The sequence below is a fragment of the Heteronotia binoei genome, chromosome 15 (assembly GCF_032191835.1).
Source record: "Heteronotia binoei isolate CCM8104 ecotype False Entrance Well chromosome 15, APGP_CSIRO_Hbin_v1, whole genome shotgun sequence".
NCBI lineage: Eukaryota > Metazoa > Chordata > Lepidosauria > Squamata > Gekkonidae > Heteronotia > Heteronotia binoei.
This window is the reverse complement of record NC_083237.1, coordinates 3,726,591-3,741,942: the sequence shown is the minus strand read 5'-3', so window position 1 is coordinate 3,741,942 and position 15,352 is coordinate 3,726,591. Positions and strand designations below refer to the sequence as shown.

Genomic DNA, 15,352 nt, shown 5'->3' with positions numbered 1-15,352 from the left:
GATGTTCCGATAAGCAAAAATAAATAAAGACGTCTGATAGTTGACAGCCTTGCTGAAGGTCTTGCAAACAGAAGGACAGTCAAAGTCTCCCTAAAAGTTCACCAGCACATAAGTGGAGCCACATGTGCCCATGCCATCTGCACGATCACAGTCAAACACCTTAGGCCCAAAGAGCCCCGCAAATAGAGGATCGAGAGAGCCAGCCCCTTCCCACACACATATTTTGCCATCCCAAAACAAGTCAGGGCCACGCAACCTGGGAGGCGCGCACCACAGTCCTTTCCAAGAAGGCCGTGCAGTGCGCCAGTCCAGGACCACTGGCGCTTTCGTGAGCCCCCTCGCAACAGGCTGCCCTCCCCGCGCATAAGCAACAGAGCAGCCGGGGAAAAAAGCTTTGTTTTGACGCAGATCGCAGCGGCTGCCCCAGAAGGACAAAAAGCCTCCCAAACAAAAATGTAGTTTTTAAAAATATTCGGTCGTGTTTTGCCTAAAGGCTCGGAAGCCAGATGGGATGCGAGTGGCTCTTGCAGATGTCTGGGGGTGGGCGAGCGGCATTCTGCACCGACGCTCAACCTGCCTCCCCCACCGCCCCCCACTGGCTCCACCCCACGCTGCCATTCCTCTCTGAGATGGCCTTGGGTCAGCCATAGCTCTGGCAGAGGTTGTCCTTGAAAAGGCAGCTGCTGTGAAAGCCCTCTCAGCCCCACCCACCTCACAGGGTGTCTGTTGTGGGGGAGGAAGGGAAAGGGGATGGTGAGCTGCTCTGAGACTCTGTCCTTGAAAGGGCAGCTGCTGGGAGAGCCCTCTCCAGCCCCACTCACCTCACAGGGTGTCTGTCTCCTGAGAGCCAGTTTGGTGTAGTGGTGAAGTGGGCGGACTCTTCTTTGGGGGAACCGGGTTTATTTATTTATTTATTTATTTATTTATTTATTTATTTATTTATTTATTTATTTATTTATTTATCTGGGATTTATATCCCGCCCTTCCCACCGAGTGGCTCAGGGCGGCTTACAACATATATAAAACTAACATAAAAGTATAAAATTACACTTTAAATTAACATTTCACAATATATAATTAAAATCAAACATTTGTTATAACTATACATCATTAAAACAGCCAGCAGTCGTGGAGCTACACTCTATTCAGCTTCAGATAAAAATTCAGTATACAATATACAGCATTCAGTAGTCGGTATACAGGGCCGTTAGTTTTGGGCCAGCCGGAAGAGGACTGTCTTACAGGCCCTGCGGAATTGGGTGAGATCCCGTTTGATTCCCCACTCCTCCCCAACACCTGCACACAATCCCCCCCACCCATAGCTTAGTGGTGGGAAGAAGAGAAGAAGAGGGAGGAGGAGAAGAAGGAGACTGCAGATATATACCCCGTCCTTCTCTCTGAATCAGAGACTCAGAGCGGCTTACAATCTCCTAGATCTTCTCCCCCCTGAGAAAGCTCTGCCCTTTCAAGGACAACTAGGAGAGCTATGGGTGACCCAAGGCCACTCCAGCAGCGGCAAGTGGGGGAGCGGGGAATCAAACCCGGTTTTCCCAGATAAAGAGCCCGCGCACTTCACCACGACACCAAACCGCACGCTACACTGAGCCTCACACTTAACCGCTACACCAAAAGAGGGAGGCCCTGGGAACTCTTTGCCCAGGGTCCCTCCAAAACAGGCCCTGTCTTGGAGGTGCCCATGGTTGCAGAAAGGGGCGGGGCTGCCTGGCCCTCTCTTGGACTCCCAGGCATGTGTTCGGGGCCTGCGGTTTGACCTCTGCCAAGGGCACGACTGACCAGGGTCTCTGAGCCAATGCGGTGAGGGCAGAGAAGAACTCTGCTGTGACGGGGCAGGCAGCCCAGGGGTAGTCAGATGCAGTGCTGAGAGCTGGAGAGGAATCCTTAACGGGCTGGGAGCCTCTGAAAACGGAGAACCCAGCAGGAGAGAAAAGGAGCCAGATTCTCTTGTGTGTGGAGATCGCCGAGAGGGGCTCGGTGAGAGCCTGCCTGCTGGGCTCCTGAGCAGCACTTTCACGCGGAGGGGGCATGCAGACGGCTTTGAGATGTGACTGTAAAACACCAACCAAGGCAATCCTAGCTGCCCGCTAGAAGGGCTGTTTTTGTAGCAGGAACTCCTTTGCATATTAGGCTACACCACACCCCACTCTCCTGGAGCTGACAGTAGGCCCCGTAAGAAGAGCCCTGGAAGCTTTTGGAGGATCGGCTACATCAGAGGGGTGTAGCCGAGGCCTCAAATTCAGCAGGAGCTCACCGGAGCGCAGCTCCTGCACCTTTCTGAGGGTTCCCCCTCCTCCTCCCCACCTACCTTGTCCATTGAATAGGAGGTGCAGCTGCATAAGGATCCGATCCCTGGATTAGGAGAGCAGCCAGCCAGGCAGCCAGCAGCTTTGCCACGCCCCCACCAGCCCTCATTAACCCCTGGAGAAGCCCACCCCACCCTTTCTCCGCTTCTGATGTGGTTTTGGGCGGCGGGTGGCTCGCTAGACTTTTGACTGGGAGGGGGGGGGGTGGCCAAGGAAAGCCCCAGGCGAGCGAGGCCTGCTTTGGCTGGCTGGATCTCTAGCCAGCCCAAGCAGGCTCACTCAACTGGGGCTCTCCTTTCTTGCGTCGGGTTGCTTTTGGTTGGGGGAGGCAGCGTATGCTAATGGGCTCCACCACCTATTTTTCTAAAAACGACCCCTGGTGCAGCCAGTTTGTTGTAGTGGTTAAGTGCGTAGACTCTTATCTGGGAGAACCGGGTTTGATTCCCCACTCCTCCACTTGCAGCTGCTGGAATGGCCTTGGGTCAGCCATAGCTCTCACAGAGCTGTCCTTAAAGGGGCAGCGTCTGGGAGAGCTCTCTCAGCCCCACCCACCTCACAGGGTATCTGTTGTGGGGGGAGAAGATATAGGAGATTGTAAGCCGCTCTGAGTCTCTGTTCTTGAAAGGGCAGCTTCTGGGAGAGCTTTCTCAGCCCCACCCACCTCACAGGGTGTCTGCTGTGGGGGGAGAAGATTGTAAGCTGCTCTGAGTCTCTGATTCAGAGGGAAGGGCGGGGCATAAATCTGCAATTCCTCTTCTTCTAATATGCAAAGGAGTTCCTGCTACCAAAAAAGCCCTTCTCAGAACTCTGTGCTTGCTCTCAAGCAGGACTCTGGGGCTTGGGTTTTTATACATATATGGGTTTGGAAACTGTGCCTGCCACATATCCCCTAATAGGCCAATCAGAATAATCCAGAAAGGTACTTCTTTTCTTAAACCTTTCCTTAAATTTTAAGAGCTTGAGTCCAGCTCTTTTTTTGGGGAACATTTGGTGTTGTCAAACCAAATTACAATTAATTTTCCCACAAAGCTACTTGTGTGTCAGAACTTGTCAAGCACGGAGACATTTAATACTTATTGAAAGCGGCAATTTTGAGAGGGGGTTTCCCTCCCCCCTCGTTTCTCTACTGAGAAGGGCAGAGAAAGGAAAGGGAAGGGAGCTAAAAAGGCCAACACGGCACGATTCACCAGAGAGCTCTGTTGCAACGACGCTTCTTCCTGTTCCAAAATACTAGAACTCGAGGGCATCCAACGACGCTGACAGACAGTAGATTCAGAACAGACAAAAGGAAATACTGACATCCCGACTGATTAAAAAATGGAATTTGTTGCCAAAAGTTGCAGTGACGGCCACAGGCGCAGACGGTTTTAAAAGGGGATTAGACAAATTCATGGAGGAGAGGTCTGTGAGCAGCCACAGTGACTGAGGAGAACGTCCACTATCAGAGGCGGTCAGCCCCTGAATCCCAGTGCCAGGATGTTCGCCCTCCAGAGGAACTGGTTGGCCACTGTGTGAGACAGCATGCTGGACTAGATGGACTCCCCCTGGTCTGACCCAGCAGGGCTCTTCTGAAGTTCTTCTCAGGGGAAGGCCTCGGCCTCTCTGCCCTGTTGCTGGCCCTCCAGAGGAACTGGCTGGCCACTGTGTGAGAGAGGAGGCTGGATTAAGTGGTCCCTCCCTGGTCTGATCCAACAGGGCTGTTCTTATTGTTCTTACAAGAGAACCCAGGAGAAAATCCCCACGGATGGTATCCCTACATAGGTCACGCCAGTCTGGCATCACTCTGTCACCCGACTCATCTCCCTGGTCCTATGGCATGGCTGCTCTCAGAGCAAAGGCCTGGGAGACGACAGGGACGGTGGCTCAGTGGCAGAGCATCTGCTTGGTAAGCAGAAGGTCCTGGGTTCAATCCCCGGCATCCCCAACTAAAAAGGGTCCAGGCAAGTAGGCGTGAAAAACCTCAGCTTGAGACCCTGGAGAGTCCCTGCTGGTCAGGGGAGGGACGGTGGCTCAGTGGTTGATCATCTGCTTGGGAAGCAGAAGGTCCCAGGTTCAATCCCCGGCATCTCCAACTAAAAAGGGTCCAGGCAAGTAGGTGTGAAAAACCTCAGCTTGCGATCCTGGAGAGCCACTGGCAGTCTGAGTAGACAAGACTGACTTTGATGGACCAAAGAGAGTCTGATTCAGTAGAAGGCAGCTTCATATGTTCATAGATACTCCCTTTGGGAGGGACAGTGGCTGAGTGGTAAAGCAGCTGCTTGGTAGCAGAAGGTCCCAGGTTCAATCCCCGGCATCTCCAACTAGAAAGGGTCCAGGCAAGGAGGCGTGAAAAACCTGTTTGAGGCCCTGGAGAGCTGCTGCCAGTCTGAGTAGACAAGACTGACTCTGATAGACCGAGGGTCTGATTCAGTTTAAGGCGGCTTCATATGTTCATATATATATGTTCTCCAGCCTCTTCTAGGGGAGGACAGTGGCTGAGTGGTAAAGCATCTGCTCGGTAAGCAGAAGGTCCCAGGTTCAGTCCCCGGCATCTCCAACTAAAAAGGGTCCAGGCAAGGAGGCGTGGAAAACCTCAGCTTGAGACCCTGGAGAGCCGCTGCCAGTCTGAGTAGACAATATTAACTTTGATGGACTGAGGGTCTGATTCAGTAGAAGGCAGCTTCATATGTATATGTTCATATATGTATACAACAAACAAGACTGCAGCACACACTGCGATAGCGTAACTGGCAAAGCGCATGCTGGCTCTCATGGAAATGCAAGTACCACAAGGCAGCTCTCCTGGCCCCCAAAGGACGGAGTCAGCAAGCAAGAGGAGAAACGGCAACAGATGCATAGCTAACTTCCAGAAGAGCGGTGCTGCTGAAACGCCGAACCCAACTCAGCAAAAGGACTCTGGGGCCGACTGGCTTATCACGGTGAGCAGGCTCAGCCGACTGCCCCAAAGGAACCCCCCTTTTACCTTGAGGAGTCTCTCAGGAAGGAAGGAAGAACAGAAGAACAGAAGAGAAGCCATGTTAGATCAGGCCAATGGCCCATCCAGTCCAACACTCTGAGTCACACAGTGGCCAATATATGTGTTGGTGTGTGTATGTGTGTATATATATATATATATACACACACACCTATATACATACATACACACACACACACACACATATATATATGTATATCCTGTGGCTAATAGCCACTGATGGACCTCTGCTCCATATTCTTATCCAATCCCCTCTTAAAGCTGGCTATGCTTGTAGCCACCACCACCTCCTGTGGCAGTGAATTCCACGTTAATCACCTTTTGGGTGAAGAAGTACTTCCTTTTCTCCGTTTTAACCTGACTGCTCAGCAATTTCACTGAATGCCCACGAGTTCTTGTATTGTGAGAAAGAGAGAAAAGGACTTCTTTCTCTACTTTCTCCATCCCGTGCATAAGCTTATAAACCCCTCTCATGTCACCCCGCAGTCGACGTTACTCCAAGCTAAAGAGCCCCAAGCGTTTTAACCTTTCTTCATAGGGAAAGTGTTCCAAACCTTTAATCCTTCTAGTTGCCCTTTTTGGGACTTCTTCCAATGCTATAATATCCTTTTTGAGGTGCTGTGACCAGAATTGTACACAGTATTCCAAATGAGGACGCACCATCGGGTGTGAAGGAAGGAAGGAACCCTCCGGATAGCCAAAGTGGGTATCAACTACTCATCCCGACCTTGCCCAGTTGCCCACCAACCCTTCTCCCTTGAGCTGCCCGAGCAAAGAGGCACAGGGTAAAATCCCCAGCCCCAGAGAGAGGCGTACCGATTCTGTCATCCACCAGAGGTGGTCTGAGCTCCACAAGGTGAAACCTTCTTAATTAACAAAAGACAGCTTGGGAAGATGGAAGCCTCCCCCCCTTCTCTTCCTGCCATCTGATTGTTGGACGCCTGCTATTGCTGTGTGATGGACAAGGCTTGGCCTTCCTTCTCTGACACCCCACTCTCTCTCCCTCCTCCTGCTGCCGCTGCTTGCGGGGAGGCAGAGGGGTCCAGTTAAGATGCCCAAGCAGATGGGAGGGGGAAATGGGCGGGGGGGGGGGCTGGCCTCGAAATTGGCATCTTTCCTTATTTTCCCCCTGCAGAAGGATCGTCTGTAGCTCATGCTGATGCAAACCAGACTGGGGAGAGGGGGAATGCTATTATTCCGGTGTGAAGCAGAGGAAGGGGCTTGTGTTTGGGTGCGCAAGCAAGGAGAGACACCTCCCTCTGCCTTCCCCCCTTGTAGTCTCTCACTGAAGCTACTTTTAGCCCATTCCAGGCTGGGAAGAAAATGGCCAAAGCAACAGAACCTGGAGAAGGAAGATGGGCCACGCCCCCTCGCCCACAGACACACCCCTTTCTCTCCCTCCCTACAAAGTGCAAGAAAGAAAGCAAAGGGGATGCCACCGTGAACATATGAAGCTGCCTTCTACTGAATCAGACCCTGGGTCATCAAAGTCAGTATTGTCTACTCAGACTGGCAGCAGCTTTCCAGGGTCTCAAGTCTGGACCCTTTTTAGTTGGAGATGCCGGGGATTGAACCTGGGACCTCCTGCTTACCAAGCAGATGCTCTGCCACTGAGCCACTGTCCCTCCCCTGACCAGCAGTGGCTCTCCAGGGTCTCAAGCTGAGGTTTTTCATGCCTACTTGCCTGGACCCTTTTCAGTTGGAGATGCCGGGGATTGAACCTGGGACCTTCTGCTTACCAAGCAGATGTTCTGCCACTGAGCCACCGTCCCTCCCCTAATGTGAACATATGAGGCTGCCTTATACTGAATCAGACTCTGGGTCCTTCGAAGTCTGTCTTGTCTACTCAGACTGGCAGCGGCTCTCCAGGGTCTCAAGCTGAGGTTTTTCACGCCTTCTTGCCTGGACCCTTTTTAGTTGGAGATGCCGGGGATTGAACCTGGGACCTTCTGCTTACCCAGCAGATGCTCTATCCCTGAGGCACTGTCCCTCACCTTAAGTCTGTCTTGTCTACTCAGACTGGCAGCGGCTCTCCAGGGTCTCCAGCTGAGGTTTTTCATGCCTATTTGCCTGGACCCTTTTTAGTTGGAGATGCTGGGGATTGAACCTGGAACCTTCTGCTTACCAAGCAGATGCTCTGCTACTGAGCCACTGTCCCTCCCCTTAAGTCAGTCTTGTCTACTCAGACTGGCAGCAGCTCTCTAGGGTCTCAAGCTGACTTTTTCATACCTATTTGCCTGGACCCTTTTTAGTTGGAGATGTCGGGGATTGAACCTGGGACCTTCTGCTCACCCAGCAGATGCTCTACCCCTGAGGCACCGTCCCTCACCTTAAGTCAGTCTTGTCTACTCAGACTGGCAGCGGCTCTCCAAGGTCTCCAGCTGAGGTTTTTGGATATGCCGGGGATTGAACCTGGGACCGGGGATTGAACCTGGGATTCAGTAGAAGGCAGCTTCGTATGTTCATATTAGGGGAGGGACAGTGGCTCAGGGATAGAGCATCTGCTTGGTAAGCAGAAGGTCCCAGGTTCAATCCCTGGCATCTCCAACTAAAAAGGGTCCAGGGAAATAGGCGTGAATAACCTCAGCTGGAGACCCTGGAGAGCCGCTGCCAGTCTGAGTAGACAAGACAGACTTAAGGTGAGGGACAGTGCCTCAGGGGTAGAGCATCTGCTGGGTAAGCAGAAGGTACCAGGTTCAATCCCCGGCATCTCCAACTAAAAAGGGTCCAGGCAAATAGGCGTGAAAAACCTCAGCTGGAGACCCTGGAAAGCCGCTGCCAGTCTGAGCAGACAAGGCTGACTTGGATGGACCCAGGGTCTGATTCAGTAGAAGGCAGCTTCCTATGTTCATATTAGGGGAGGGACAGTGGCTCAGGGATAGAGCATCTGCTTGGTAAGCAGAAGGTCCCAGGTTCAATCCCCGGCATCTCCAACTAAAAAGGGTGCAGGCAAATAGGCGTGAAAAACCTCAGCTGGAGACCCTGGAGAGCCGCTGCCAGTCTGAGTAGACAAGATGGACTTAAGGTGAGGGACAGTGCCTCAGGGGTAGAGCATCTGCTGGGTAAGCAGAAGGTCCCAGGTTCAATCTCTGGCATCTCCAACTAAAAAGGGTCCAGGCAAGTAGGCGTGAAAAACCTCAGCTGGAGAGCCACTGCCAGTCTGAGTACACAATACCAACTTTGATGGACCCAGGGGGGTCTCATTCAGTAGAAGGCAGCTTCATATATGTTCGTGACCCTTTCAGCAAACCGAGGGAGGATTCAGAGCAATGCCTATTGTGGTGTTTGCCACTTTTCAGGAGGCAGAGCTGTTTCAAACACAAAGGCCAGCTTGGAATCCCTGGAGAACCGTCCTGAGAGAGTGAGCGAGAGCCCTCCTGCATTCGAAGAGGGAAGTCCCACCCAGCCGCCTCTCTCCCCGCACCCCTTTCATCTCCCCGCCTCCCCTCTTGCAGAATCAAACTCCCTGCCAGCGCTGAACAAAACCCTCCTGCGGCTTTGGCTGGCGGGGCGCGCACCACGGCGGCGCTTCCCGATTCCGACGGCGTTCAGCCGCCTGACAGGAGATGTCACTTCCCCGCCTGTTGCGGCAGATTGGATTGGAGTAGCGGGGCCGAGGAGAGCGGCTGCGTGCACGTTACATTAGGCACCAATGACTGCCAGGACGCAAGAGCTCCACGTCGGAGCTTTGAAGAGCTGCCGCTGGAAATCCCGATGGGTTACTGTGGTAACACACTGAAGGGAGGGAGACAATGGCTGGGGAACGGCGGCGGGCCTGGTCGAGATACGCGGCTCGGGCGGAAAGTTGCCGACGACGGACGAGAGCCCTTCCTGAAAAGGAAGAGGCTGAAAATACTTGAAGGTTCAAACCGAGGAAGGAAGGAAGGAAGGAAGGAAGGAAGGAAGGAAGGAAGGAAGGAAGGAAGGAAGGAAGGAAGGAAGGAAGGAAGGAAGGAAGGAAGGAAGGAAGGAAGGAAGGAAGGAAGGAAGGAGATACTGGATTTATATCCCACCCTGAGATTCAGAGTGACTCACAATCTCCTTTACCTTCCTCCCCCACAACAGACACCTTGTGAGGTGTGCTCTCACAGCAGCTGCCCTTTCAAGGACAACCTCTGCCAGAGTTATGGCTGACCCAAGGCCATGCTAACAGTTGCAAGTGGAGGAGTGGGGAATCAAACCCGGTTGTCCCAGATAAGAGTCCGTGCACTTACCCACTACACCAAACTGGCAGGAAGGAAGGAAGGAAGGAAGGAAGGAAGGAAGGAAGGAAGGAAGGAAGGAAGGAAGGAAGGAAGGAAGGAAGGAAGGAAGGAAGGAAGGAAGGAAGGAAGGAAGGAAGGAAGGACGGACATCTCCTCCAGCATAGCTTTCACTCCTAGATCTGCATGCCGCAACTGCAGGCATGAAATAAGCACAAAGGTTTTGCAGGGGTGTTCTGACTCAGGTCACAGAACTCCCTGATGGTTAGATCAGAATTAGGCCAATTAGGACCCAGCTAAGGGAAGGGTGGGCCCGACTCTCTCTTTCAGTAATGGGCACTGAGCCGCCCAGAAGGGGGAGACAGAATCAGCTCCTCTACAGCACCCTGCCATTCCGCTCACCCATCACCCCTGCCTGGCTGGCAGCGACAATGCACTCTGCAGTTACAGCAAGCCTCGATCCATGAGAGAGGAACAATTACGGTTCTTGGGATTAATTTATTCTTATCTGCTATCTTCTGTCCCTGTTGTTTGTATTCCCTCACTATTGTTACCCCTTGCACCGAAAACATTAATAACAAAAAAATTTAGAATTATGCAAATTGCAGGGGGAAAAAATACACTTCCTTTCTTCATCTGCATAATTCAGACGGCGCGAACAATGACCCCAATCTAGATAAGGAGGGCTGCACGCTGCCGCACACGTATCACCGGAGGCATCAGGAACCAGGGAGGGAGCACCAATCTGAGACCCACAGAAATATCTCGACCCACGCTGCATTGCCGTCGACGGGATGGGCCTCCAAAGGCAGGAACGCGCTGGCATTCTCCTGCAGCTAGTAAATAGCCTTTACTTGCCTTTAGAATGCCAGGCTTTTATGCAACGTGGAATTTTCGAGACCGTCTGCAAATGACAGTAGGGGAGGCCAGAGGGGGGGAAAGAAGGCGAGAGTTGCCTTCGGAGGAATCCCCCTTTCTTCAGGGTTGGCAGAAGACAGTCCGAAGCTGTGGACTGCAATTCCTCCTACACCCAATTATCAGAGAAGGGGGCAGTCAGATCAGGAGGCGAAAGGCAGCCGTCACAGAAGGGCTATCTGGATCTTGACTCCAATATGTCCCAATGACGTCAACAGGGGCCCACCAGCTGACTACTGATCTAAAGAAAGTGTATGCTACGGTTCCGAGGACCACCAAGCAAAAAAGTGCGAAACCTGGTAACAGACACAAAATCAGCACCCTGAGAAACACAACTTCCTCCGTATCTTTTTTTGTCACAGCAAGTTTTGGCTTTTGTGGCTACGAAGGGAGGCAGGCAGGTGTGAGAAATGGCTGGTGAACTTTCAGAGGGCAGCTCTCAGAGCAGAGGAGATCTTCTGGGAGTGGAAAGAGGTCGTTAAGGCTGCCCAGCAAGCAAAGGCAGACAAATGCAAGGGCCTCATGCTTGTTTGCAGAATTAAGCCCAGAATTTAGTTTCAGGAGGCAAAATGTGGATTCCATTCCAGCACAACGCTAACAAGCCTGCAGAAGCCAAAGACTCCAGACAGACGTCAGAGCACAACCTGGGGCCCAAAAAACGCAACTGAAACACTTGAGTGAAAATACCAGCAGATTCCACGTTGATGGTCGCCAGCGATCCTGAAGAAGATTCGGCCTTCGGCGGAGGGGTGGGGGCTCCGCGGCCAGCACTCCGGCGCCCCTTTTTGTCCCCAGGCGTGCCACGCCGTCGGGCGCTCATCGTTCCGATTCTGTAAAAAGCCACCGAGGCCATTAGGAGACACGCGGTGCGCAGCATGTTCTTTGGCTGCCCGTCACCTTCTGCCCGCTCCCTTCCCTTCACGCTTGCTCCTCTGCCAATCACGCGCAACCTTTGCCTTAGCAGGGGCTGCACTCAGACAGCCCCTGGCAGCTTGCCCACGCAATTCACTCTACATTTCTTGCCATCTTCTCAACCTAAGTGCCTCCACCTGTCTGCCCATATCTTGCTTTTCACTTTCACCACCAGCCTCATGTTTCAGCCCACCCAGACCTCATCCATCTCCGGTCCTCCCCTTCACTGTTACCCATATGGCCCAAAGGACCAGTGTGGTGTAATGGCGAGTGTCCCAGACTAGGATCTGAGGGACCCAGTTTCAAATCTCCACTCAGTCATGATGCTCCTTGCATGGCTTTGGGCCGCCTCTCTCAGCCTAGTTGGCCTGACAGGGCAATTGTGAGACTGATCGGCTAAGAGAGAACCACATACACCACCCTGAGCTCCTGAGAGGATAATATTGATAGATTATTATTGCATAATTACCTTTTAAACTGTTTTAAATGGATTGTATGTATCTATTGCTGTAACCTGCCCTGAGCTTTTAATTTAAATTTTTTAGGGGAGGGCCAGTGGCTCAGTGGCAGAGCATCTGCTTGGTAAGCAGAAGGTCCCAGGTTCAATCCCCGGCATCTCCAAATAAAAAGGGTCCAGGCAAGTAGGCGTGAAAAACCTCAGCTTGAGACCCTGGAGAGTCACTGCTGATCAGGGGAGGGACGGTGGCTCAGTGGTCGATCATCTGCTTGGGAAGCAGAAGGTCCCAGGTTCAATCCCCGGCATCTCCAACTAAAAGGGGTCCGGGCAATCAAGAGACCCACTCGAGACCCTGGAGAGCTGCTGCCAGTCTGAGTAGACAAGACTGACTTTGATGGACTGAAGTTCTGATTCAGCATAAGGCAGCTTCATATGTTCACAAGGAACGAAGGCAACTTTAAGGGAGGGAGGGTAGCTCAGTGGTCGAGCATCTGCTTGGGAAGCAGAAGGTCCCAGGTTCAATCCTCGGCATCGCCAACTAAAAAGGGTTGAGGCAAGTAGGCATGAAAAACCTCTGCTTGAGACCCTGGAGAGCCCCTGCCAGTCTGAGTAGACAAGACTGACTTTGATGGACTGAAGTTCTGATTCAGCATAAGGCAACTTTATATGTTCAGTTAAGTAAATAAATAGATAAATAATTGATAGACTGGAAAAAGTAACCACATGCTCCTATGTAGGATTGCCAACTCTAGATAACTGATTATTTGGGGGTGAAACCAGGGAAGACAGTTTGGGGGCAGGAGAAAGCTCAGTGGAGTATAACACCATACACAGAATCTCCCCTCCAAAGCAACCATTTTCTTCAGGAGAACTGATCTAGAAATCAGCAGTAATTCCAGAAGAACTTCAGGTCCCACCTGAGGTTAGGTAACAAGAAAAAGGGATCACAGTTAATGGGACAGGCCATGGAAGTTAAACAACTACTGTGATGATGATAAAGTTTACAGTAACCATTTAAAACCCTTCAGATATTTTAATGCACCACATTGTAAATTTTACATACTTCATGCTGCAATAAAAATCCAATTTAAATATCCATTTATATATTTCATACTGTAAATTCTGCATACTTCATGTTGTGATAGAGGTCCAATATTAACATTTCCATATTGCAAAAAAAGTCTATGAGCACCCGGATACAGGCCCATTTCATCAGTAGACTTCCTCGGGAGTAATGCCTTTCTATGTTTTTTCCCAGGTGTAACAGCCACTAGTACCGACCGATGTTCATGATTCTTCTTACCACATCTTTTCTCTCAACCATTCCAAGACACTTAAGTGTGTACATTTTCCTATAGGAGCTACAGCCAGTTCAAACCGATTCATTGAACCAGATACTGAAGCCTTCTGGAGTTTGCTGGCCAGTAGCCCTCTATGAATATATTCAGCAAGCTGTTCTTTCTTTCTTTATTTTTATTTATTTATTTATTCTATTTATATCCCGCCCTCCCCACCGAGGCGGGCTCAGGGCGGTTCACAACATAAAATTCAACAATCAGCTTAATAAATAGTAAAATAAATTCAATAATTTACAAAAATTAAAACAGTAAAACAGAAAAGTCAATCAGTTTGGTGCTATTCTTACAACCTTCCTCCACAGTTTTTAAATCCCAATCAGTTAAATGCCAGCTGGAAGAGGACCGTCTTACAGGCCTTGCGGACCTGCCCAAGGTTCCTTTAAATGGCCATTTGCTTGTATTTTCTTTATTATTAATTTAATGTCGAGGCCCTTCTTTTGTTATTATTATTCGAATTCTAAGAGGTTTTGAATTCAGAATAGGCACAGCACGGTCATGTTTGAAACCATACACTTCAAATGTTTTGAGCTAAAATTGCTGGAAAAAGAGGAAGAAGTCTACTGATGAAATGGGCCTATATTCGGGTGCTCGTAGAAACTAAATCCTAAATAAATAAATAAATAAATAACGGGCTACACAAAGCTCTGCGTGATTGTAGCCTGGCGGGTTTCCAAGGTGCCTGGCAGAGCCAAAAGACTGGGGGCACTCTGGGCGTTGAATCTGGCATCTGACCTTCAAATCTCAGTGGCACCTGATTATCCTTTGAGGGGAAGGGCTAAAGACAGGGGTAGGGAACGTCGGCTCTCCAGATTTTTTTTTTTGCCTACAACTCCCATCAGCCCCAGCCAGCATGGCCAATGGCTGGGACTAATGGGAGTTGTAGGCAAAAACATCTGGAGAGCCACTGTTCCCCACCTCTGTGTGACTTAGGCCATGAAGTGGCCAAGGGTAGCTCTCCAGATGTTTTTTGCCTACAACTCCCATCAGCCCCAGCCATTAGCCATGCTGGCTGGGGCTGATGGGAGTTGTAGGCAAAAAAACATCTGGAGAGCTACCGTTGGTCAACCCTGCTGTAGAGGGTAGACTGTAGAGCAGGGGTGGCCAACGGTTGCTCTCCAGATGTTTTTTGCCTACAACTCCCATCAGCCTCAGCCATTGGCCACGCTGGCTGGGGCTGATGGGAGTTGTAGGGGGAAACATCTGGAGAGCTACCGTTGGCCACCGCTGAGGTGGGCTGAATTGCATTGTACCCTGTTGCGGTCCCTCCCCTCCCCTCTCCAACCCCTCCCCTCCCCAGGCTCCACCCCCAAACCTCCAGGAATTCCCGAACCTGGAGTTGGCAACCTTGGGTGCCCAGCACCTCCCTCCACATCCCACACCTGAATGCCTGCCCTGGGTCGTCCCCCCACCTTTCCTCGCCCCCAAATCCGCACCTGTCCCCTCCAACTCAAAAGTCTCCGCGCTCCCTTCCGAGGCTCCGCCCACCCATCAACGTTTCCACGGGCAACGGATCAACCGGAACGTCTTGAGGGGGGGAGGAACCCGAAGGCCGCCGGCCTGCCAATCGCGTGGCGAGGAACGCCACCTGGGCGGAGCTTACGCTTCACCGGGGCACGTCAGTGAACGAGAGGCCCGCTCGCGGCGAGATTGACAGGCGAAGGGGGCGTGAGCCGTTGAGATGGAGAGGCGAGAGAAAAAGAGGGCGGGACGCCCCGCCTCGTGAGTGACGGGTGTGGAGTGAGGAAGGGCGTTAAGAGAGACGGTTGATCGGAGGTTAGGGGCGGGACGATTGGCGCGAGGGAGGCGGGGCTTTGAAAATCACTCCACCGCCTCCCTAACCCAGAAGAGGCGGGGAGGAGAAATAAGCTTGAAAGGCGGAGGCGGGAATATGTCTGTCAGTCATCGATAGAGCGGCACCTCATTGGGTGGGGCCAGGATAGGCTACTGAGAGAAAGAGAGAAAATGATTGAAAGTTTGTTTCCTCACCAATCGTCCTACCCCAGGACGAAGCGAGCCATTCCTCTCGCTGGCTCCCTTCTTGCCTGCTACTTTAAAGCTGTTGAGAAGGGGGGGGGGGAGCAGTGTCGTGTCGTAGCATCACTCCCACCATGCATTGCGCGGTGGCGTTAGCATCACTCCCAGAATGCTTTGCATCGTAGCCAAGTGTGGCTATGTTCAGGTGGATGGGCTGCAGCCAGACAAGTCTGGTTCGG

The 15,352-nt window shown here is 51.7% G+C and overlaps 1 protein-coding gene across 1 annotated transcript in view; it reads right to left on the bottom strand.

Annotated features, from left to right (window-relative positions):
- The window catches only part of DNAH2 (dynein axonemal heavy chain 2), a 238,126-nt gene extending 226,886 nt beyond the window's left edge, over nt 1-11,240 (bottom strand). The window contains 1 exon segment of the mRNA XM_060256495.1: nt 11,100-11,240. Coding sequence (XP_060112478.1) covers nt 11,100-11,232 — 133 coding nt within the window. The 5' untranslated portion in view covers nt 11,233-11,240.
- Nucleotides 11,241-15,352: the final 4,112 nt, after the last annotated feature.